This window comes from Nyctereutes procyonoides, unplaced genomic scaffold, assembly GCF_905146905.1.
Source record: "Nyctereutes procyonoides isolate TBG_1078 unplaced genomic scaffold, NYPRO_anot_genome, whole genome shotgun sequence".
Taxonomy (NCBI): domain Eukaryota; kingdom Metazoa; phylum Chordata; class Mammalia; order Carnivora; family Canidae; genus Nyctereutes; species Nyctereutes procyonoides.
The window spans coordinates 49,871,328-49,896,346 of NW_026575020.1; the positions used below are offsets into that span (position 1 = coordinate 49,871,328).

A 25,019-nucleotide genomic window follows, 5' to 3' on the forward strand; every position below is an offset into this window, starting at 1 on the left:
CCAAGGTCTATGAGGCACTGTGCTTTTATTCGAAGCAACAGGATTTAGCCTATTACATGGTGAGACAATGCTGGACATCTGTGTTAGCCTCCCCAAATGATGAGAGAGAAACAGTGTTTCTCCTTTTCCCTGAGAGCTTACACAACTTCCTGTGACCACTAATCCTTCATAAGGCCCCTTCCTTTTTTTGCCTCTTCCCATCTTCACTCCCATATCATATCTATTTCCCTTTTGTAAAAGTCTGTACTTCTACATCTGTATCTATATATTTGTATTGGTTGATACTTCTCTATTCATCAGCAAGGAAAAAAAAAAGGACTTTATTCCTATGGAGTGCCTCTCTAGAATCTCAAGATCCCCCAAATTCGGGGTCTTTTATTTCATTTGTCCCCTAAAGCGAAGCATGCCCAGGAATGTAGAAAGGCTGCTCTATTTCTCACCACCTATTACCCTGTCTCCCCACACCTGAACTAGGGCTAGGTTTTCTGACACAGTTTAGCTGGAGCACATGCCTTATCTGGGAGGAATTCAGTTAGAATACATGAGGTAGGAATCTTTAAATGTCATGTATATTCAGCATGTAGGAGAGTCCCAACCCTAAGTAACTTCCATAGCTAGTCATGAGTTCCAGGACACCGGGACAGATGGGAGCACTACTTACAAGAAAATAGAAGACCATACAGCCAATTAATGTGGTTTGTGGAACTAAAAAGATGAGGCAGTATAGTGTGACATGTCCATGGTAGTCAAATAGCAGTATAAACACAGAGAAGGCGGTGATCTAAAGAAGATATGAACATGCACGTTAACCAGTCTGCATTTCCAGATAGGCTCCCAATTGAGATGACTCATCTTGAAGATATTCCTAATTTCAACTCCAATCTCAGAAACTCAAGTGAAATCAGCATATCTCTCAGTGATTTAGCTGGATTACTCTAACTGGGTGTATCATGAATGAGACAGGACTGGGGAAATCTAGGATCTAATATACGGACTCCTTTCATTACAGAAAAGGCAAAAAAAAGGTGGCATTATATTGTTCTTGGAGGTAACATTAGTGTAGATAAGCAATAATCATAGGGAACGCAAATTGACATCTAATGGGAATGACACAACAGCAACAGTGAGAGAAGACTTCTGTTAGGGACACCAGGGGGAATAGAAGCTCATACCAACCCGGAGTGGCTTCAGTGAAAGTACTCAAATTCAAAATTCAGCGATAAGAGATAGTCACCGGGACAAGGGAAGCTCTCGGAATTTTTCTTCTAAAACATTGCAGTGATTAAAGCCTCCTAAAAGTTTTTTTTTTTATTTCTTTTATTACTAATGACCATTTTTATGGTCAGCATATTCTTCCTAAAAGTATGTTTCTTTCTTTCTTTTTTAATTTTATTTCTTAAAAGATTTATTTATTTATTTATTTTTTGGAGAGAGAGAGAGAGAGAGAGAGAGCACAAGTGAGGAGGCGGGGGGGAAGGGGGAACAGAGGGAGAGAGAGAGAGAGAGAGAGAATTTCTGCTAGACTCCTGGATGAGTGTGGTGCCCGATTCGGGGCTCGATCTCACAACCCTGAGTCAAAATCAAGAGTCAGATGCTTAACCAACTGAGCCACCCAGCACTCCTAAAAGTATACTTCTGATTGTATTTCTTTTTTGTATTCTAGGCTTCCATGGCCTCCCGCAGCCTGTAGAATAAATTTTTGAGTTCATCATTAAGGGCCAATGTGGTTCCAACCAATATTTTTACCATAACTAGGGCCATGCTGACGCTGCACATTGTTTTATTTCCTTATCCATACCAGGTCATCAGCAGTTCCTGGAATAAGCCTGGACTACCACCCCCCCCCCCCCGCCCGAATTTCTGTTCATTCACTGAATCATCAGTCTCCTCTAGCTACTAAAATCTTACTCTTCCAGTTTCAATTCCTCATGGAAGTCTGTGCTCTCATTTTCCTGAGTTAATCTTTCCCTTCTCTGGTTGTCATAGAGACAATCTTTTAAAAAAGAGATAATCTTTTCCTTATCACTTTGTTTCAATAGGTGGCTGTTCCCTCTGTGTTTACCCTCTGAGTGCCCTCTCAGGGTTGAAACTGTTATGTTTTTCTGCATTATCGGTCTTAGTTTGTGACACATTGTTAGAAGCCAACTAATATTTGTTGGATTAATAATTTACTTTCTGGCCCCAGAAATGACAGGAAATTAGAGTAGGTAACATATTTTTCATTTCTAATTTAGCGAAAATAAGCATTGCTTTTATGGAATTAAATTTAGTAGATTATGGAGAAGTAGTTTCTAGTTTTAACTGTGCTAGCAACAATATTTGTAATCTTGTATGGCCTTGTGGAGGTCCTTGGGCTTATTTCTTTTTCAGTAAAAAAGAAGATACAAATGGTTTCAGGGTTTCTTTCTAGCGAATACTTTATAGTTCTAGAAACAATGCAGCTATTTTTAAGAGAGACAAGGGTAGAATTAGAAAGAGAAAACATGCAGATTTTGAAAAGAATCCTAAGGAAATATTTTAGACTGTAATTTTATTTTATCATTCTACTGAGGGCACATTTTAAAATACTGGCTCAACGATGTCCTTTGACAGATGAATGGATAAAGAAGATATGGTATATGTATACTATGGAATATTACTCAGCCATCAGAAAGGATGGAATACCTATCATTTGTTTCGATATGGATGGAACTGGGAGGGTATTATGCTGAGCGAAATAAGTCAGTTGGAGAAAGACAATTATCATATGGTTTCACACATATGTGGAATATAAGAAATATAATATATAAGATATATATATATAATATATAAGAAATAGTGAAAGGGACTATTAGGGAAAGGAGGGAAAACGAGTGGTGTAAATTAGAGAGGAAGACAAACCACGAGAGACTCCTAACTCTGGGAAACAAACAAACGGTTGCAGAAGGGGGGAAGATGGGGTGACTGGGTGATGGGCATTAAGGAGGGCATTTGATGGGATGAGCACTGGGTGTTATGTATGTTGGCAAATTTAATTTAAATAAAATATTTTTAGGGACACCTGGGTGGCTCAGCATTTCAGCGTCTGCGTTTGGCTCAGGGCATGATCATAGTTTAGGGATCGAGTCCCACATCGGGATCCCTGCAGGGAGCCTGCTTCTCCCTCTGCCTGTGTCTCTGCCTCTCTCTGTGTCTCTCATGAATAAATAAATAAAATGTAAAAAAATAAAATAAAATATTTTTAAAAATAAAGAACTAGCTCAGAATTGTGTATTTAAACACACAAAAAATGAATGTTTACAAGAAATATACTTACCATACAGAAGCCAAAAGACCAAATGCCACTATTTCGTTTCCCCTTGCGAAAAATGAATGAAATCACATATGTCAAGAAGATAAGTGAGGTGGAATAGCCAACAGCACATGGGATCTGAAATCAACAGGAATGGTGTGTTTAGTTAAAGACAAATGCAGTCTAAGAAAACAGTAGGATCCAAAAGATTGTCAGAGCACAGTGTTCTACAGTTACTTCACTAATGACAATTTAATATCAATGAAAATAGTTTACACCTTCAAATTTTTTCATTAAATCATACAACAATATTTGTTCTATGAAGATGGTCACTTACTTGTATAATCTGACTTGTAATTTTAAAGAAAGTCTCTTGGAGATTTAAGCCATAGTCTAGTAAATACATAAGAAGGAAGATCAAGCAGTACATTGGAACATCCACCAGCGCCTGCCCAAACCAGTAAGCAGAAGGGAAGAGGCCCGAAATCCGTAGCTGGGACTGAATTTTGTTCTGATTAAAAAAACAGCAGAGATACAAGGTGGTATTTCAATTTGAGGTTTAAGAAAATGTGGATTATGTAAGGAAATATTCAAACAAAATTTTCATATGTAATAATTCTGCATCATGCTATAAGCATCATCTGGACCAAGGGATATGGATAGTTCCAAACATAAATGATCAGTTTGCTGCTGTGACTAACAACATTGATGTTCATCACACACCTGGCAGAAATATGTGAAAGAAAATCTAAGTATTAATGCTGCAGTAAACAAAATAGAGATTAATGATGTATGGGAGCATAAATCAAATTACCTCTCAGACAGGAGCCTCATTTAGCTAATTAGAGACCATCAGCAAATTAACTATCTTTTTAAAAATTTATTTATTTATTTGGGGGGAGAGAGAGAGAACAAGCATGAGTGGGGGAGGGAGAGCGGGAGAAGCAGACTCTCTGCTGCAGAGAGCTGGACGTGGGGCTCCATCCCAGGACCCTGAGATCGTGACCCGAGCTGAAGGCAGATGCTTAATCAACTGAACTATCTAGGCACCCTGAATTTAACTAAAATTAAAGGAGAAAATATACTTGAAATTGCCTAATTTATTATAATTGCTTAATTTGTGCCAAACCCCACATCACTTGATAAGTAGCTTTAAAATGTGTGATTTGGTATGTTTATTCAGAGTTTGACAAGGAATATAAAATACATAATATTTATGAATGTAATAATATTGATGTACATATGTATAAATATTTGGAAGGATAATAAACATTTGGACATGTGTTATGCCCCAAACAACCTAAGGTATCACTTACTTAAAAGAATAAAGCTGTTTTACATGTATATAAAAAACATATTATATATATCTATGTATAATTTAATCATAAATAAAATATAGTATTTTATGTATATAAAATATATAATCTTTGGGGAGACAGACTTGTGCTCTCCCTATATAATAAATATATATGCAAACTATGTGGTTAGGTAAAGGGGGCTTGAAGCTCTAGGATTAGTTAAGCTTGCCTAGGAGAGAATGAAATGTAGCATGAAGAGAGATCTAGGGGCTGAGATCTGAGGAATTCCAGAATTTAGAGACAATGGAAATGAGTTACAAGTTCCAATGGAGGCAGACAGACAGTGGCCAAAATGTTGGGAGAATCATGATGGAATTGTGGCATCACACTGGCCAGAGAAAGAAAGTGTTTGCATTTCCTCTGGGAGACATTTTTTAAGTTAGAACTATGTTAACACTAAGGTGACTGGCAGTTCTATCAGGCCAGCAGATGGCATTCCCCAAGATTCCTAGAGGTTCTACACCAAGAAGGGAATAAGGACGTGGATAGCACCCCCTTCTCTTGGACAACAGAATTACTTTGGAGAGGGAGAAATCGAAACAGATAAAGATGGCTATGCACGGTCATTTTCAAAGTTACAAAAATGGAGCCACTAAATGATATTCTATTAAGATTTGTAAATAAAGCTAATGCAAGTTGGCCTGGGTTGATTAGTCATGGAAATCCATCATCCTATGACTGCCACTCAAAAGTTGTCTCCGCTCCAGAGCTACTGATACAGAATCTTTGTCTTACAAGATGCTCCAAATATTTGTAGATACATTAAAAATCACTGGGATTAATGAAAGAGGGTCTGTGAATGAAAATGTGTAAATAGATCGTCAGTTGAACATTGAAATTTATTTTTTTATCTAAGTGCTCACGTTTTCAAAATATCATTTTCTCTTATTTCAAGGATCTCTTTTTCATTAACTTTTTTGAAATGCAATTTTGAAACAATGCAAAATATCCCTATTAAGTATACAGCTGCATGGGGTTTGACAAATGCATGTATTCCTGTATCACACTCATCACCCAAGTATTGAGCATATTCATTACCCCCCTCCTCCCCGATTTCCCATATTCCTTTGCAGCCAATAGCCTTTAGCACTGATTACAAGAAACCACAGGTCTGGTTTCTGTCACTATGAATTTATTTTACTTTTCTGATAATTTCCTATAAATGAAATCATTCAGTATTTACTCTTTTATGTCTTCATTCCCTCAGCGTAATGGTTGCAAGTCGTATCCATGCTGATGCATGTATAGTGGTTTCTTCTTTTGTATTGTTCAGTAATATTCCATGGTATGGCCACACAAGGATTTACTTATCAATTCGCAGCTCGATGGAAATTGGGGCTGTTTCAGGTAGTTGCCTATTATGAATAAAGCTACCAAGAATGTTAACGTACCAGTCTGTATGTAGAAAGACATTTTCTTTTCTCCCAGATAAATACTTAGGAGAGAAATTCTGGGCCATACAATAAATGTATTTTTAGCTTTATAAGACAGAGCCAAATTGCTTAGCAAAGTGATCGTGCGTTTTATATTCCCGCCAACAATGCATAAGAGTTCTAGTGTCTCCATATCCCCACAAACTTGATATTAGTGTTATTCATTTCATTTAAAATGTCGAGGGACCTCACTGGGGCTATTTTCCTGATTACTCATGATACCAGCCATCTTTTTATGGGACCGTTTTTCCTTCCATATATCTTCTTTGGTGAAGTATTTGTTCAAATATCTTGCCCATTTTTAAAATTAGCCTCTTTTATTACTGTGATAGAAGAGTTCTTTATATTCTTGACACCATTTTTTTTCAAATATGGAATGCTCCACAAATTTTTGTGACATCCTTGTGTGGGGACCATGTTACTCCTCTTCGTGTCTTTCCAATTTTAACTTATGTGCTGCCAAAGCAAGCACAATGCAAGTCTTCTGTTAGATGTACAAGCATTGTGAATATTTTTCTCCCAACTGGAAGCTTTTTATTTTATCATTGGTGTTTTACAAAGAGCAAAAGGTCTTACTTTTGATGAATTCCAAGTTCTCATTTTCTTTTAAGGTATATTCTTATTCCGTCCCATGTAGGAAATAACTGCCTACCACAACATCTATGATTTATTTCAAAATAATTTTGTAGGGGCACCTGGATGGCTCAGTGGTTGAGCATCTGCCTTTGGCTCAGGGTGTGATCCCGGGGTCCTGGGATTGAGTCCTGCATCGGGTTCCCTGCAGGGAGCCTGCTTCTCCCTCTGCCTATGTCTCTGCCTCTCTCTCTCTCTCTCTCTCTCTGTGTCTCTCATGAATAAATAAATACAATCTTAATAAAAAGCAAAATATTTTGCATATGGTGTAGGCGAGTGCTAAGAACATTTTTTTCCCCCTCATGTCAACATCAGGTTGTTCTGGTAAAATTTGCTGTATTCCCTGGCAGTTTTACTGAAAATCAACCAATAATATCTGAATTGTCTATTTTGTTTCATAAGCCCATATTACTATCCTAAATAAATGCAACACATTCTTCATTCCTACAACTTTGTGGTAAGCCTTGAAGACAGAAGCATAACTCACACAACTTCGTTTTTCTCTTTAAAAGTTATTTTGTCTATTCTAGGCTCTGCATATCCACATAAATTTTAGAATCATTCTCTATCTGATTCTCTATCTGATCAATTTATTTATCCCTATATTTACAAAGCCTTAAAAAATTTAGATCTTAGTACTTACTGCTGAATTGGCTGCTCTCTTAAATGTGTACAAATAGCTCTATGGAAAATCCTTTAATTATATTACCTTCAGCTTCTATTCATACAAAGTAATAAAGGTTTCATTATTACCTTATAATCATCAATGCTGCCCATGGCGATATAAGGAGCACAAGATGATGCCAGAATCAACCAGAATGTGGTATATCCTGGGAATTCAAATGGATTACTCTGTCTCTCCTGAAAATGCAAAGAATATAGTGAGCTGAATAACAGATTCAAAATTCATTTTCCAGAACACATTTTTAAAAATATCAAACTGATTATATATACTCCTGCCTTAAGGCCCTGTTGAGGTTGCCAAACTCTTTTATTATCCATCCAGTTTTGAAGCTTGACTCTTGTCTTTATACGCAAATTCATGAATAAGGAAAATGACTCAATGAAGGTGAGTGAATTGATATTACAAAGTTGGAAAAGAAAAAGGGAGTAGATTTGTCATTTTCTCTTTTTTAAATTTTTTTTAAAAAATTATTTATTCATAAGAGACAGAGAGAGAGACAGAGACATAGGCAGAGGGAGAAGCAGGCTCCCCATGGAGAGTTTGATGTGGAACTCGATCCTGGGATCCTGGGATCATGACCTGAGCCAAAGGCAGATGCTCAACCACTGAGCTACCCAGCTGCCTGTCCCCAATTTGTCATTTTCTTCTGTTATGATTCTAAAATTTATTCTGATGTTAAATAATAAATAATGATAATTCATTTGAAACATTCCACTTTTAACTCCTATTTAATTATTTCAAATGTGATAACTTGAGTCAAAAAATCATATCAGATGTTTTGTGGGCACAATGATGATAAGAATCTTTCTAGGTACACCACAAGACCAGATAAATATTGGTTGAGGGTTCAAAAATAGAGATAATAGAAGGGAAAGTGAAATCTCCAAGAAAAACCTTTGTACTTGGCTATACATATGGTTGCTCCCGTCTAGAACAGTCTTGGAGGACAGAAGATTCACAGACTGCCCTGAAGGCAGTTCCCATGTTACTTTCAGGATCCACATAGGTGTTGTTTGATTACACACATTACTGAAAAAAGTTATAACTGGAGTCCAGTCGTCTTCAGGCTGGCCATCAGAGACACACCTGCTAACTACAGAAAGGTGAGACTTAATTAAGCTTATTGACCGAATCTCTTCAGTATATCTTACATTCTGGGTGGACTCCGCACTCAGTGGTAAGTCCATGACTTTGAGCAGGACAGGAGCAAGGTCTGACACTACAGAAAACTCTTACTTGAACAAGGAACTGGTAAATTCACATAGAATATGAAATGATTTGCAGGAAATAATAGAGTTTAGATGTTGGGCACATAAATACAGGTCAAGTAAGGTAGTTGCTATCAAACTCCTTGTAGCTAAAATAGAATGTTTTTATAGATGAAAGCTCAAGGCAATTCGCTCAATTTGCATCCCTCCTCAGACACCAGCAAATTGATAGGAGGTTAATTAAATGAACCATAGTATATATTCTAAAATTAATTAATACTTGATGGATGATTAGAACTTTTTGCTTTAATGATTTAGTTTCTTACACATTGTTACTGAAAGGGATTTTTATTTCCTGAACACATCATGAACTACATTGTGAAAAGCTAACCCAAGATCTTGCAGGAGTGAGTAAAAATAGTGGTGGGTTCTTGGCTCTTTCCATAATCAGGACAAGACAATTATATGGTTTCACTCATATGTGGAATATAACAGTGCAGTGAATCATAGGGAAAGGGAAGGAAAACTGAATGGGAAGTCATCAGAGAGGGAGAAAAACCATGAGAGACTCTGGAGTATAGGGAAAAAACTGAGGGTTGCTGGAACGAAGGTGGGTGGGGGTCGTGGGGTACCTGGGTGATGGGCATTAAGGAGGGCATGTGATATGAGGAACACGGAGTGTTATATGCAACTGATAAATTATTGAACACTACATCTCAAACGAACGATGTACCATATGTTGGCTAATTAAATTTAAATTAAAAATATAATGGTGGATTCATTTATATATATGTGGGTGCCTGGTCCTTAGCCATATATATTATCATAAAACCCAATAGTGGAATGGAATATAGATAATTTGTTGAACTCTGAGATTCATTTATGCATTTAACAAATTAATTAGTGCTTAGCATGTTCGAGGCCCTATCTCAGGCATAAAATTTTTTAAAGATTTTATTTATTTATTCATGAGAGAAAGAGAGAGAGGTAGAGACATAGGCTGAGGTAGAGGCAGGCTCCCTGCAGAGAGCCCGATGTGGGACTCGATTCCAACCACTGAACCACCCAGGTGTCCCTCATGTATAAAATATTATGTAGTGTTAAAAATACATGGTCTCTGGGGATGCCTGGGTGGGTCAGTGGTTGAGCATCTGCCTTTGGCTCAGGGGGTGATCCTGGGATCCAGGATTGAGTCTTTTCTTTTCTTTTCTTTTTTCTTTTCTTTCTTTCTTTTCTTTTCTTTTCTTTCTTCTTTTCCTTTTCTTTCTTTCTTTTCCTTTTCTTTTCTTTCTTTTTTCTTTTCTTTTCTTTTCTTTTTTCTTTTCTTTTCTTTTCTTTTCTTTTCTTTTCTTTTCTTTCTTTTCTTTTCTTTTCTTTTCTTTTCCCCTCTTTGTCTTCCTCCTAATTTCCCTCCTTCCCTTTCCTTTCCTTCCTTCCCTCTTGTTGTTTTTGTTCTGGTTTCAGTGCTGGTGCTGTATAAGTTCATTTTCATTACCTCACATTCTCCTTGAAAAGATATTTTATTAGTTCTGTTTTTCATTTAAAAAATTGAAGCTCTGGGGGGACTGGGCTGGCTCAGCTGGTAGAGCATGTGACTCGTGATCTCGGGGTTGTGGGCTCAAGTCCCACCTTGGGTGTAGAGATTATTTAAAAAATGGAAGCTCCAAAAAGCGTATTGATTTTTCACACCCAGGAGCTAGCATGAATCCAAATGGTAATTTATTATGCAAGAGTTTACACAACAAGAACAAGATCGCAGCACTTCAGAGAGGGGTGATCTGGGAGATCCTGTGGGAAGAGAGTCCAGATTACTGATGGAAGAGAGTCAATATACTTACACTTGAAAATGTACTTCTGTCAGTTTGGATATGTGCTGATGGTGTAATCATTCCAAGTAGCGCATTACTAATGATATCCATAAGAACTGGGAAGCAATTTAGTCTTTTGGTATTGCACGCTAATGAAAAACTGTAATTCTAAAATATAAAAAGCAAGGTTATAAATTCTCAAAGATCTTCATTTTTTTTTTGCTGAAGTGGTCAAAATTCAATATTTTAATGAAAATATTGTGGTTTTAAAATGATGTCAAATAATCAAAGAAAAAAATACCATATAAGTAAAACAAAATATGTATGTAGGCTGTATTTAATTTTCAGGACCCCAGACATCTGGCTTAAGGCTAGAATCAACTATTAGTGTTTAAGAATAAAACAGAGGTTTCAGAATATATGTATTATAAAATCCCTGAGAGGAAATCTGAGTTCTTTGGATGCAAATATGCACTTGACAGTGGGTATTATACAGTATTTACTCTGCTAATACACACAGTTTGTATTGTTAGACAATGACTGAGATTGAATTATTCAACATACTATTGACTATCTCTAAGTAGGAAATGAAAGCAGTATTTGTTTTTCATTTTGTTTCCTGGAGAACTGAGTATCTTGATATTATGTTAGCTTTCCACACCTTTGAGAAACATTATGAAACAGAGACCAGCATACCTTTGTATTACCAGATACTGTGATGGCTCCATTATAGGATGGGTCATCCAGGCCATTTTTAGTTCCAAATACATCTACTTCCAAAGCTATGTTCTGATGCTCCACAGAATGTATAAAGTCATCAATGCTTGCCCCTAAATTATAGTTAAATATATTAGGTATATCACAAAACTTAGAAAATCAATATCAAGTTGTACCGCGAAATTATAATTAATGTCATTATGTGATCCTTACTGTAATATGGACTGTCAGGATATTTTCCACATAAGAACATACTTGCTACTGTGAATTAAGAATCTATGCACTTGTCATGGGGTTTACTTTATAATATGTTTATTTGTTTCTGATTATTGTTAACGTGAAAGATAAAAGTCTTTTTTAGCACCATATGGTATTTGGTGCTATATTTTTCCTAGACTATTGAAATGAGTGGCCTTCACAGTTAAAGTTTTAATGACACAAATAACCTCCACTAATTAACCACAAAAATTGCTAAATCTCACTTTACTACTTCTAGATTATTAATTGACTTTAAAAATGTGTCTTGATATAGGAAGACAACCTGTTGGATGAAGACATGAAGAGCTTTGTGGACCTTCCCCTAGAAAAGCAATCACAACTTGAGAAAATTACTAAAATCCAACAAGTTAAAAATCTCCTGATTATCTTAGAGGCATACAGAAAATAGAAAACAATAATTATTTTAGAAAAATGTAATACACTGGGTAAGAACACTAAGAAACTGGCATTTGAGCCAAAACCTATACCTTCACTCCCTATCCTCGATTAGTATGACAGAAGCTCCACTCTGACTGGATCTGGTCAAGAGCCCAGGAATCCTTCTTCTTCCAGCCCAGTCTAGGGCTATAGTATCTTCCTGGAAAGAACTGGATCCTTGAAGACAAGGATAATTGGGCCTTGCTATTTTTGGCCTCTTGTGCCTAGGATAGAGCTTCCATATTATGAATAGAGGATGGATGGAAGAAGAGAACTCTAGACCTTTCACTGCCTGGGATGGAGTTTCTGTAACCTGGGACTGGAAGGAATGAGAAAGGTTGGTGGCCATCCCTTCCCAGGATGATAACTAGATAGCCACTGAAGTTGGATCCTTTCTTCACACCATACACAAAAAATTAACTCAAAATGGATCACAGACCTATATATGAGAACTAAGAATACAAAAACCTTAGAAGAAAGTATAGAAGTGAACCTTTATTATCTTGTGTTAGATAAAGCTTACCTAGATATGACACCAAAAGCACAAGCAAGGAAAAAAAAATAAGTTAGACTTCCTAGGAATTAAAACATGAGGCTTCAAAGGACACTAATGAGAAAATGAAAAGACAATCTACAGGATGATGATTTTTGCAGTTGATTCTTATTATTCATGGTACATATATTCTATAAAGTCACCACAAACACTGAAATAGTGAATTCCTTTTTTTAAGATTTTATCTATTTATTCATGAGATACACACACACACACACACACACACACACACACAGAGAGAGAGAGAGAGAGAGAGAGAGAGAGAGGCGGAGGGAGAAGCAGCCTCCATGAAGGGAGCCCGACATGGGACTTGATCCAGGTCCCCAGGATCAGACCCTGGGCTGAAGGTGGCGCTAAACCACTGAGCCACCCGGGATGCCTGAAATAGTCAACTCTTAATTATTGCTCCTAAGGGAAACACAAGGTTAGGTTCCTGTGAGCTTCTGGTCACAACAGTTTCTTTGACCAACCCATATATCACATTTTATATATGTTTTGGTATATATATTGTTGATTCATTCACATTGATCTCACAGCCAGTGGCACTATAACTCATGCCTGAACAAAGCTTATTTTAACACACGTATTTTCTCTGTAAGGTACCTCACAGCCTTCTTGACTTAGGGACACTGGAAAGCTATTCAGCACCATACTTGGGAGCCTTTTTCAATAGCAGAATCACCAACAAAAAGCATGAAACTGTGAAAAAATGTGGCACTAAATAGACTACAGAAAGGATACTTATGTACAGCATGAGAGCTTAAACAAGAAGGCAGAGTGTCACCTTGTTCTACCTCAGGTGCAAAGTGTGTGCCCAGTGACTCAAATTTTCACTTCTCTGAGCATGTCTGTGAATGGCTATGAGAGAGCCATGAGTATTGGTCTTGCTACTGACTAGACAAGTTTGCAAATACATCACCTGTGAACAATGAGGATCTATTGCAACTAATCAGAGACTTGTATCTAGAACATATAAAGAACACTTAGGACTCAATAAAAAGAACATACAACCCATTTTGTTAAATAGGAAAAAAAGACACTTCTCCAAAGACAGATATACAACTGATCAGTAAGCACAAGGAGAGATGCCTACCTAAGGTCATTAGTGATTAGTAAAATGCAAATCAAACCACAAGATACTAGTTGATTCAAACTATGATGAGTATGACAAAAAAAAAAGACAGGAAATAACAAGTTTGGGTGAAAACGTATAGAAATTGGACTCCTCACAGATTGCTGGCATAAATATAAATTGGAGTAGTCACTTTTTAAAAGTTTGACCATTCCTCAAAAGGCTAAATATAGTCACCACATGACCCAGCAATTTCATTTCTGGGTTTTATATCCCAAAGAAAGGAAAAAAGAGTTCATATAAAAACTTACACATGGACGTGTATAAGAGCATTATTCATAATAGCCAGTTATTGGGGAAATCTACCCATCATCTGATGAATAATAAATAAAATGTAGTACATTCACACAATAAAATATTATTCCACAATTAAAATGTTAAATATTGAAGCATGCTACAACAGAGGTGAACCTTGAAACATCGTGTTAAGTGAAAGAAGTCGGTTATAAAAGGTCATATGTTGTATAATTCGACTTATATTAAATGTCCAGAGTAGCAGATCTGTAGAAACAGAAAGAAAATTTGTGGTTTCTCAGAGCTGGGGACGGAGTGAGTGAGAGTGAGTACTCACAAGTATGGGATTTCTTTTTGAGATGAAAATATTCTAAAATAAGTTGTAATGATGGTCACAATATTCTGTGAAATACACTCAAACCTACTGAATTGTACACTTGCAATAAATGAAATAGTACCGGAGTTATATCACAAGATGTTACAAATGCTTTCATTTTGCAAACAGCTGCCAGGAAATATTTTTCTCCTTGGCAAATACTTTCCTGATTCCTTTTCCATTTTGGGCTTGTATTCATCAGCCTCAAGCCTCATGAACAGTCTTATGCTGAAGAAGTCAAAAGCTCATTTTTCCCCTCTCATGTTTTATGTTTTATAAGTATTACTTGTAACAGTGAATGTATTTGGGAATGGTGTATTCACCACAGAATACCTGTTTTATTGATGATCAATAGTTGAGTGAGAGGATCACGTGGTTGTTGTCCAGGAGCAAGGAAGTATAAATGAGGAGAAAGGTCCCAAGTGTAGCTCCTTTCATAAATTCTCATGATGATATTCTCCAAAAGAAGGGGGAAAATTCCAATTCCTAGAATCAAGAAACTACACAGAAGAAAAACGCCAGCATGAATGCACAGTCATTTCTGAACCTTTTGGAACCATCTGAGCAGACTATGATGTGATGAGATCAAGAAATTATGAAAATTAAACATAGAGCTCTCTGAGTCATTTCTTGAGTATTTCGTCCTTTTCCTACCTCTTAATTAAAGATGAGAAAATTAGATTTATCCTTTGCTCACTTCTCTTGTTACTCTCTGGCCCTGCATATCCCACACGAATCCCTTTAACTGTGCATGCAGATTCTGCTTCTCTCCTGAGACTCCGGTACTTTGCCCTCCCTTCCTGCTAGTTAATCAGTCAATGCTCTGTACTCAATTTTCTTCACACCTACTCCTTTTCACATAGTTCCTATTTCTTTAGTGACAGGAGGATTTCTTTAGTCTCCAGGCTCAAATTTTCAATTATTCTTTACTCTTTATTCTCCTATATTCTCTACTTAAAATAAGTTGATTTTTTTTTAATTTGAGAAAGAGAAAGAGAGAGAACAAGAGAACAAGCACATGAGTGGGGTGGGGAGGAGCAGAGGGAGAGGGAGAGGAAAAATATTTCCAAGCAGACTCTTTGCTGAACTTGGAGCCCAATACGGGGCTCGATCACATGACCCTGAGACCATGACCTGAAAACCAAGAGTCATACGCTTTGCCAACTGAGCCACCTAGGCACCCCTCAGTTGAAAATTTTTATCATGTCTTCATTATATCTTGCCTCAAAACTTTTCCATTCCTAATTTCTAATTTTACAATATTACATCTTGTCTGAATTCTTGCTAACTGCCCGGCATCTCTCCAGACTCTGTCATACAGGGTTGCCAGATTAATAATAAAGGTTTTTCTTTCTTTTTTTAATAAAGGTTTTTATTAAATCATGCTATCTCCTTGTCAAAGATTCTCAAAGAATTCCCATTACTTATTTATTTAGCAAGTATTTACTGAGACTCTATTATGTGCTAACAAGCCTCCTATTTTTTCGATGCTTAATCAAAGAATTCATAGACAAGGTAATGATTGACAGCCAAAGTGCCATAGACACAAGGGTGCTAATGAGAGGTGATGTGACTCTTAGGAGCAGGGATAGTGCTCACCATGCACACTATGGAGTGACCTTTCATCATGTAAGAGGGCTAGTGGGGAAGTCATGACATCTAGGTAAGAGAAAGTAGAATACAGTGGGAGAGTCGGGACATCCAGGGAAGAATCAGGAGCATTATTGTAGAGCATCCAAAATAAGGCATCAGCATATAGATATGCTGGGGGAAAAATCCACATCCTGATGTGTCAGTCACCTACCACAGTAGAAAATTTGAAAGAGATGGAATAACACAGGAAAACTACATTACTTCAGCTTTTTCCTGAAACTTGACTCTAAAACATTATAAACTTCCCCTGCTAGCCTGCTGATAGATAACTACTAAAACCATTTTTTACTAAATGGAATATTATTCTTTATCCAGTTTTGTAGGTGGAAAAATTTATTTTTATTATTTTTCTTCTCCTGTTTTTACATCTTAGATTTGTTTTGTTTTTGTTTTTAATGTATTGACTGAAAAAAAAAAGCCCTATCACACTCTGGCACTCACAGTGATAAGAAAACTTTTCTTTCATGCTTTAATTTCAAGAAGCGAACCCTTGCAATTGTGCAGATCTGCTGTCTCCAGAGAGCCATGCTACCTAATGTCGTTCTCATTTCATTAAGTGAACTGAGAAGTTGTTCTGTCTCAACAAGCCTCTCCGTGTCTCCGGTTCTTTCTGCCTGTGCTTCTCCCAACATGGCAAAATCTGCAAAATACAAAAAAAAAAGAAAGAAAAGAAATTCATAAAATGCCACTTCGGATGGACCTTATGGAGCTTACTGGAGGAGTTTGTTTTATCAATGATATCAGAGTCTTCTGCATAACTGTAGGCATTATGTGGTATTATTGGCCACTGCCCTGAATCAGAAAAATCAAAGAAAGTTTCATTCCTTGAACAAAAGGAGTAGAAAGGGGCTCTCAGATCATTTGGATACAGACAATACATTAAAGAGGTTACGATGAATATGCAAGATCACATAGTGCCTAGATGTCACTTGGAAACTTGGTAAAGGAAACAACAATCTCAGGTGCTCACCTAGATAAACAAGCTACAAATAGACATGCTATCCACTGAGGGTTAACCATTCATTGTTGTTACTGGAAAGATCTCAAATCTGTTGACACCATTTGAGGCTGCACTGTCTTGGATATACTCCACAATTTCTAGATACCCAGGATGTTGTTCATTGTGTGGTGCTAGAATAAGCCTGACGTCAAACCTCAAAAAAGCACACACCCATAAATGTGTAATCACAGACACAGAAACACACCATTCCAGTTACTAATAAAAATGTAAGGATCCTATACAAGATAGTAAACAGTACATTAAAAGAATAATTCTGGGATCTTCTTCTTCCACTTAGTTGCAAGAGACTGTCACCTTTCTTACCAAGAAGAGAATAGTGCCTGCTATTCTGAACTGAACAGATACATGAAAGCACAAAGACAGCAAAATAATAATAATAATTTTCATAGAGAGAAGGGCCATTCCTAGGGGAGGCAATTTTCATGTTAGGGGCACAGTAGAAGAAGGAAAGAAATTTAGACATGAATGAGGAGAGAACAGTAAACAAACATGGTCGCACGGCCTGGCAGGACTGACTAGAGTCACGTGGTACCCAAGTCACAAAGTGAGTTTACACCTTTTACCAATTCTTTCCCATGAGAACTTCACCAAATACATGGGAACAAAGGTTGGAGATGGGAAAGAAGAGCTAAGAAAGATACACACCAAGTCACATAGAGTCTTGTGCAAGATGTCATCAAGGTCCATGGGGTCTTCCTTTGTGAAAGAAATCCACCAGGGGCTGGCTACTGGACAAATGAGCAGAGAGAGGTATACTGAGATAGAGTGGACCTTGGCTGGGTACATGGTAATGTCTGAGTGTAGGGTGGTAAGGTGGAGAGATCTCTCAAGACATGGTAAGCTGCAGTCAAGAGTGGAGAGTCAGGTTAATTCCCTAGTAGTAGAAAAACTGAAAATCCCCCCCAAAATAAAAAATGACAGCAAGATGAAAATCAAGGAGATATCTCTCATCCTCCTCCTCCTTCTTCTTCGTCTTTGTCTTCGTCTTCTTCTTCTAGATATCTTTTCTTGTTGAGAAACTTGACAGTGGGACAGTATCACAGAGGTCTAGAATTTTGTCTGTGCTGGAATATGATTTTAATGTCAATAAGAATACTTAGACCCCTGGGTGGCTAAGTGGTTGAGCATCTGCCTTCAGCTCAGGTCATGATCCCAGAGTCATGGGATCGAGTCCCACATCAGGCTCCCTGAAAAGAATCTGCTTCTCCTCCCTCTGCCTGTGTCTCTGCCTCTCTCTCTCTCTATGTCTCTCATGAATAAATAAATAAAACCTTTAAAAAAACAATATCTAGGAAATCCACAAATATCTGTACATTGAACGACACATTTATAAGCCAAGTGTTATAATAATCTCTCATCAAATAGGGTGTATCATTGGCAGTGTAAAAAGTATTTAAAATAACCAAATAGAAATTTTGTAGTTGAAACATATAATAACTGATTTTAAAAATTCACTGACAAAAACAAAAGCTCAACAAGTTTCTTCCAGTGGAAGAAAGAAGTCAGGGAACATCACAAAAGATAAATTGAGATTATTAAGAAAGAAAAAGGAATGAAAAAAAAATGAAGTCTCAGAGAAACGTGACTCACTATCAAGCAAACTAACATACACTACCATGTACATTAATGGAAGTTCCAGAAGGAGAGTTGAGAGAGAAGGGGTCAGAAAGTATAGTGGAAAAATTAATGGCTAAAAACTTCCCACATTTGATGAAAAACATTAACTACAGATATAAGAAGCTCACCAAACAGGATAAATGCAAGAAGGATAAATGCAAGAAGCAGCAGGATAAATGCAAGAAGGGGCACCTGGGTGGCTCAGTAGTTGAGCATCTGCCTTTCGCTTAGGTCGTGATCCCAGGGTTCTGGGATCGAGTACCTCATCAGGCCCCCCACAGGGAGCCTGCTTCTCCCTCTGCCTATGTTTCTGCCTCTCTCTCTGTGTCTCTCATAAATAAATAAGTAAAATATTAAAAAAAAAGGATAAATGCAAATAGATGAACACCTAAAGACATCAGAGTCAAATTGAAGCCAGGGACAAAGACTGAATCTTGAAAGCTGCCAAAGAAAAAACAGCTCATCAAACATGAGAGATTCTCAATAAGATCTAAAGCTGACTCCTCATCAGAACCCCAGGCCAACAGGCAGTGAGAGAACATAATTGGAACGCTTGAAGAGAGGAATTGAAAGTAAATATTTTGTCTGAAATTGCTCTTGGGAAACAGGATGAAGGTAGTCAGCCTTGGTTAGAAAACGGGCCATCTTTAATAACAAGGCAAAACTAGCAATAAAGGGAGAAATGTGACAGGGATGTATTTTGGCTTTATTTATCCTTGTTTAGGAATGGACTTGCATCTTATGGAAATATATACCAGCACTAGGTGTTGTGAATACATTTACATGATCGTTTTCGTGCATTTACCTGATTCATCGATAGCTGGTTTTCCTTCTAGTTTCAGGAACACTTCATTCAAAGTTGTCATGGAAACACCGTAATTCTCAATTCCCAGGCCAGGACATCTATCCAGATCCTCATAAAGTGCTGAAGAAGACACACACAAGCGAACTGAGTCACAACGTCATTCAAATATGCGTAAGATGTATATTTGCGAACTGAGGACAACTTTGCAAACTAAAAAGCACAGATGCATGAAATTATACTTGTGATATGTCAGACATTTAAAAACTAACATTTCAGAATAAGTAAACTTACTCTTCAAATTTTGTTATTTTTAATTTTATATTGTTAATAGCCTCTATATTAACTTCTTTTAATCAAATGCTGATTTATATTTACTTATATTTATATTAAGATCATTTTAGATTTTTTTTTTCTGACTTGCTTTTAACATTTAGTTACCAGTGGAACCTCAGGTTTTTTCAGCTCTAATTAACTGAAGACTCTTTTCCAGGGCCATTTGTGCTTTAAGCGGCCCAAGGGAAAGAACTAATTTTTTGAGAATTAGTTGGATGGTGCTGAAGCTTTTTCAGTTCAAAACATATGTGTTAAAGGAAGTACATAAATTATAAATCATTTTTTTTATTTCTGCCTTTGACTGTGGAAGAAAAAATTCACAAGATCTCCTAGAGAAGGTACAATGGACCCAGGGCATCTTGGAATAGTCAGGAACTGGCAGGCAGGACTCCTGTTAGCAATTCAGTATCCAGTCATTCTTTAGTTTGTTCACCAAAAATACTTTTGGTTTTCTAAAAACAATGAACAATGCCCCTGCCTGCATGGATCTGAAAAATAACATTTAATTAAATGAAGCTTGGATAAAAACCTAATTACAGAAGTCCTGAGGCTTCCACCTGCAGCTTCTCATTGGGCAAAAGGATAAGTTAAAGGCTTTTCATCTTGTTAGAGTAGCATATACAGAAAAGCAGAAAAGAAGATTCAAACTGCTAGTGAGCCTTATGTGTCATTCTTTATTTTACCTAAAATATTACAAACCTCCTCTAAATTATAACTAGTATGAATACCCTAATTATAACATTAATTAGGGTTCAACTAACATTTTGCCTGATAGCTCTAAGGAATACTTGCACTGTCACCACAAAATATACACTTGAATGACTTTGTGGGGTAATTTATGTGTTTGATAACCACACATGGCCTGGTTAATTGCTGCAACCACCTAATGTGGCTCTCATTGTGCCCCATTACCAAGGAGTAAATCTTCCAGATGACATACATTACAAGTAAACTTTTTCTTTCTTTTTAAATTAAACTTGAGATTTTTATTTTATTTTATTATTTTATTTTATTTTATGGAGAAAGAGAGTATGAGAGGGGAAGAGAGAGAAAGAGAGAGAGAGAGAGAGAGAGAGAATTCTAAGCAGACCCCACACCCAGTGCAGAGCCTTACCCCAAGGCTTGATCTCATAACTTTGAGATCATGACCTGAGCCAAAATCAAGAGTTGAATGCTTAACTGACTACCATCCAGGCATCCTTTGAGATAATTTTAGATTCATATGTGGTTGTAAAAAATAATAGAGAGATCTGTACACTTCAGTCCATTTCCCCAGATGATAATATCTTAAAACGTCACAGTATGATATCACAACCACGCTATTGACATTAATACAATCAAGATACCGAACATTTCCATCACCTCAATGATCATGCTACCCATTTACAGCTACACCCATCTCTCCTGATCCCCTCTTCTCCCAATCCATGGCAACTATTAATCTGCTTTCCATTTCTATAATTCTGTTATTTCAAAAATATTATATAAATATTGTCCTACAGTATGTAAGTAACTGTAATATGGAATTGGGTATTTCCACCAAGCTTAGCTCTCTGAATATTCATCAAGGTTGTCACATATGCCCGTCAGTAGCCTGTTCCCTTTTATTTTGTTGAGTGGCACTGCACATCATGAATGTACTACAATTTAACCATTTACTTGTTAAAGGGCATCTAGGTCCTTTTGGCTATTGTCTGTTCCAGATGAAACTGCTGTGTGCATGTACAGGTTTCTGTGTGCATATATTTTCATATCTCTAGGATAAATGTCCAGTAGTGAAATGATTCAGTTGTATGGGAGTTGCATGCTTATTGTTTTAAAGAAACTGCAAGCTTTTTCTCAGAGTGGCTGTGCCATTTTATACTCCCATCAGCAATGTAAGAGTGATTCATTTTGTCTATATCTTAGCCAGTGTTGGATAGTATCACTGTATAAAATTTTTTTTTAGCCATTCTGCTAAGTATGTAATGAGATCACATAGTGGTTTTTAATTTGCATTTCCCTATTGACATATGATACTGCACACCTTTTCATGTGCATCTCTGCTACCTGTACATCATCTTCAGTGAACTGTCTCTTCTTATCTTTTTCCCATTTTCCAATTAGGTTGCTTGTTTTTTACAGTTGAGTTTTCAGAGTTCTTTATATGTTCAGATACCAGTCCTTCGTGAAGCTTGTGAATACTTTCTCCCAGTCTATAACTTGTTCTATCATCTTCTTAACGGGATCTTTTACAAAGCATTTTTAAAAATTTTGATGGAGTACAACTTAGTTTTTTTCCTTTCATAGGCTGTGATTTTGGTGTCATGCCTAAGAACTCTGCCTAGTAGTAGATCCTGCAGATTTTCTTATTCATTTAAAAAAATTATGGTTTTACATTTTATATTTATGTCCATCATTTACATTAAGTTAATGTCTGTATAAGGTAAGATATTTAGGTAAAGGTTCTTTTTATGCCTGTGGATCTACTTGCTCCATTTGTTGGAAATGTTATCCTTCTTCCATTGAATTGCTTCTCCACTTCTGTCAAAAATCAGCTAGGCATATCTGTGTGGGTCTACTTCTAGGTTCTAGATTCTGTTCTATCTAGCTTTGTGTTGATCACTCTGCCAACTGTACACTCTCTTGATTATTCTAGTTTAAATAATGCTATAACTCTCTCCCCTGGCTCACCACAGAATGACCTGACAAAAACCACAGGTACTTGCTTCAAAAGAGTTGATGGGGGCACTCAGAATCTCTGACCAGGCTGATTTCTGGGTGTCTTCTGCAGGAAGCCAGTCTGTGAAGACTGAAACAACATGCCTGCTTTATCTGGTGCAAAGTATCAACAGAAAGTATCAAGGGAAATGAAAATAAAAAGAAAAAAATCAGTAGAAGATGTTCCCCAAAAAGGGACAAGATAATTGTCCAGAAATAGACTCTCATGAAATGAAGCTACATGATTTACCTGACAAAGAATTCAAAATAGCTGTCATAAAAAAAAAAAAAGATGGCTGTCATAAAGTAGACTTCTATGCTTTGGCCTAAAAACCCCAAAGTTATCACAAAAGTCTTGTCAAGAGAAGAATCATGGGACTGTTTCATGTAATGGTTAAGCCAGAGGTTTTCAATCCTTTGTGTTCGTTCACAGTTATGAATACTAGAATTTCTGCCTCTGTAGTCACACGACTACAAAGGGAATGGGAGATTAAAAAAGGCTCCCTAAAATACCCAGACATTGAAATACAACTATTAGACTATAATATTTCTCACTATAGACAAAATCATCCAGTTACTGTATTATTCTTTACATTGTGTTTCAAATACCTGCACGCATTGTAAGCTCTCAATATGTTATAAGAATTACCATTGTTTCTATGAATATTATTTACGTATTTCATTTCATAGTGTACATTAGTACATAGTACATTACCTGGAAATCTATTTGTTCTTTCTAAGGGCAATGTGTAGACAAGTTTTCCTTCACTTTCTGCTGATAATTTGGCATCAGGGATGTGCTGTTTAATAAGTGATGTTATATTTTCCTGAACATGCATTTCATTCAACTGCAAACTGGCATTTGAAAAAAAAATCTATGTTATTTGACATAGTCTTCAGTGGCATGAGGAAAATTACTAGCTTCTAAGGGACAAAGAAAAGTCAATTAAAATCTAATGCAAGAGATAGGTCATTCAAACATGAAATGAGAGAACAAAAAAAAATCAGATCATATAAATGTAATGGGAGAAAACAGAGGGAACTAGTTAGAACTACTGGTCTGGTTATTCTGGGGTGATGTCCAGACAAGGTTGATATTGACTCAAGTCCTTACAAGGAGAACAGCACCAGAGTACAGATACCAGAGACACAACCAAGACTACACAAAATGGAAAGGTGTCGATTTTTGGAAGGGAGTTTAAGTTGGATTAAAAGGATTATTGTATTGGACAAGAAGAAGGGATTTTTGATAGGCAAAGACACAAGGCAAGGTTCCATTACTTGGTTTACTCTTTCGTACAAATTTTTCAAGTTATTAGTATGTGACAAAAATTTCCCTAAATGCTGAGGGGACAATGGTGAATGAAAGAGCATTGCCCTACACTTATGGAGTTGACTTCTAATGGGGAGACAGGGAGAAAACAAATAAACAGATAACTAATAGATTAACAGCAGCGGTAAGTGCTATGAAGGAAATAGGTTGCAGATAGAAATTAATTGTGGATGAATGTGGGTATGGATTGTTGAGATCACTAAATTTTGCTTTCTTTGTATGCTAACCCAGAACTTTGGCTAAGAACAAAGTATCATAGAGAAAACTAGTGTATGCATTTAAAAAAACATGGATATTTCCCCAGTGTAGAAAAACAAACAAAAAATGTATTAATCAAGGTTATAAATATGTAGCCAACAAAATATCAGGGGTGACATGGCTTCTAACTTAGTTTTGCCATTTGAAATATGTTACTTAACCCTGTAAGTAACCTTGTTACTTAACAGTTTGCTCTTTAGCAGAAATGGAATGATTCTCAACATCTAAAGTTGCCCTGAGAACTAAATAATAGTGATGTTTTAACTTAGCAAGTCCTTTAAAAATGGCTTATTTGATCAAATGCTTATACTGAAATTATACTCTTTATTCATAACTATTAAGACCATGTGAGAATATGTATTATTTTTAGAAGCAGTGAAACCCCCTGAGGGAATGAAGCAAAAACCCAAAAACTCATAATTGTTCTCCATCTTATTGTTGCTCCTTGAAGTAAGAATAGTTTAAGAAATACTTCTTGGTCACTTACAAGAACTTGTGTGGGCCCTAGAGAGACCTGCATGAGCCGCACATGTATTCTCTCTCCAGGAGTGTGTACCTTGGAAATGGGGGTCAACAAACTTTTGCTGAAAATGGCTAGATAGTAAATATTTTAGACTTTGCAGGCCAGTAGATCTCTACTACAGTTATTCAACACTGCTGTTGCAATGTGGAAGTAGCCATAGGCAATATCTAAACACACGGGTGTGGCTGTGTTCCAATCAAACAATATTTACAACAACGGGATGTGAGGTGGATTTTGGCTCATGGGTCATAGTTGGCTGACCCTGATTTTTTTTAAAAATATTTTATTAATTTATTGGAGAGAGAGAGAGAGAATGAGCATGAGCAGGGGGAGGAGGCAGAGGGCAAAGTGGATATCCCGTTGAGTAGGGAGCTGGATGTGGGGCTTGATCTCAAGACTCTGGGATCATGACCTGAGCAAAAGTCAGTTGCTTAGCCCATTAAACCATTCAGATAACCCTGGCTGACCTGATTTAGAAGAAATAAGGCAATTTACACAAAGTATTGTCTAGGAACACTTGCGGATTGGGTAGGGATCCTGATTAGCATTTTTTATTTTGAGGACATATTCTGTTACCATGGTTTTTGTGCTAGGTGCCATGTAATTTACTCCTCTACAACCTTCACTTGCAACTAGGAATTGTTATTCCCACTTCATAAGGGAGAAAACTGA

The 25,019-nt window shown here is 36.8% G+C and overlaps 1 protein-coding gene and 1 non-coding gene across 8 annotated transcripts in view; both read right to left on the reverse strand.

The window, feature by feature from the left end:
- ABCA8 (ATP binding cassette subfamily A member 8) overlaps positions 1–25,019 on the reverse strand; it is a 76,019-nt gene that overhangs the window by 13,274 nt on the left and 37,726 nt on the right. For all 7 annotated transcript variants that reach the window (XR_008664286.1, XM_055324598.1, XM_055324622.1 and 4 more), the window contains 10 exons: positions 22,949–23,088; positions 19,201–19,320; positions 16,199–16,397; positions 14,438–14,604; positions 11,093–11,226; positions 10,427–10,564; positions 7,449–7,556; positions 3,609–3,782; positions 3,296–3,409; positions 662–781 (listed from right to left, as the gene is read on the reverse strand). Coding sequence is in view for 6 of the 7 variants with exons in the window: in XM_055324598.1 (XP_055180573.1) it covers positions 662–781; positions 3,296–3,409; positions 3,609–3,782; positions 7,449–7,556; positions 10,427–10,564; positions 11,093–11,226; positions 14,438–14,604; positions 16,199–16,397; positions 19,201–19,320; positions 22,949–23,088 (1,414 nt within the window). In the remaining variant the exon portion in view is untranslated. The remainder of the gene's footprint in view (positions 1–661; positions 782–3,295; positions 3,410–3,608; positions 3,783–7,448; positions 7,557–10,426; positions 10,565–11,092; positions 11,227–14,437; positions 14,605–16,198; positions 16,398–19,200; positions 19,321–22,948; positions 23,089–25,019) is intronic.
- On the reverse strand, positions 6,428–6,534 carry LOC129518195 (U6 spliceosomal RNA). The gene has a single exon (XR_008666141.1). It is a non-coding gene; the product is annotated as a U6 spliceosomal RNA (small nuclear RNA).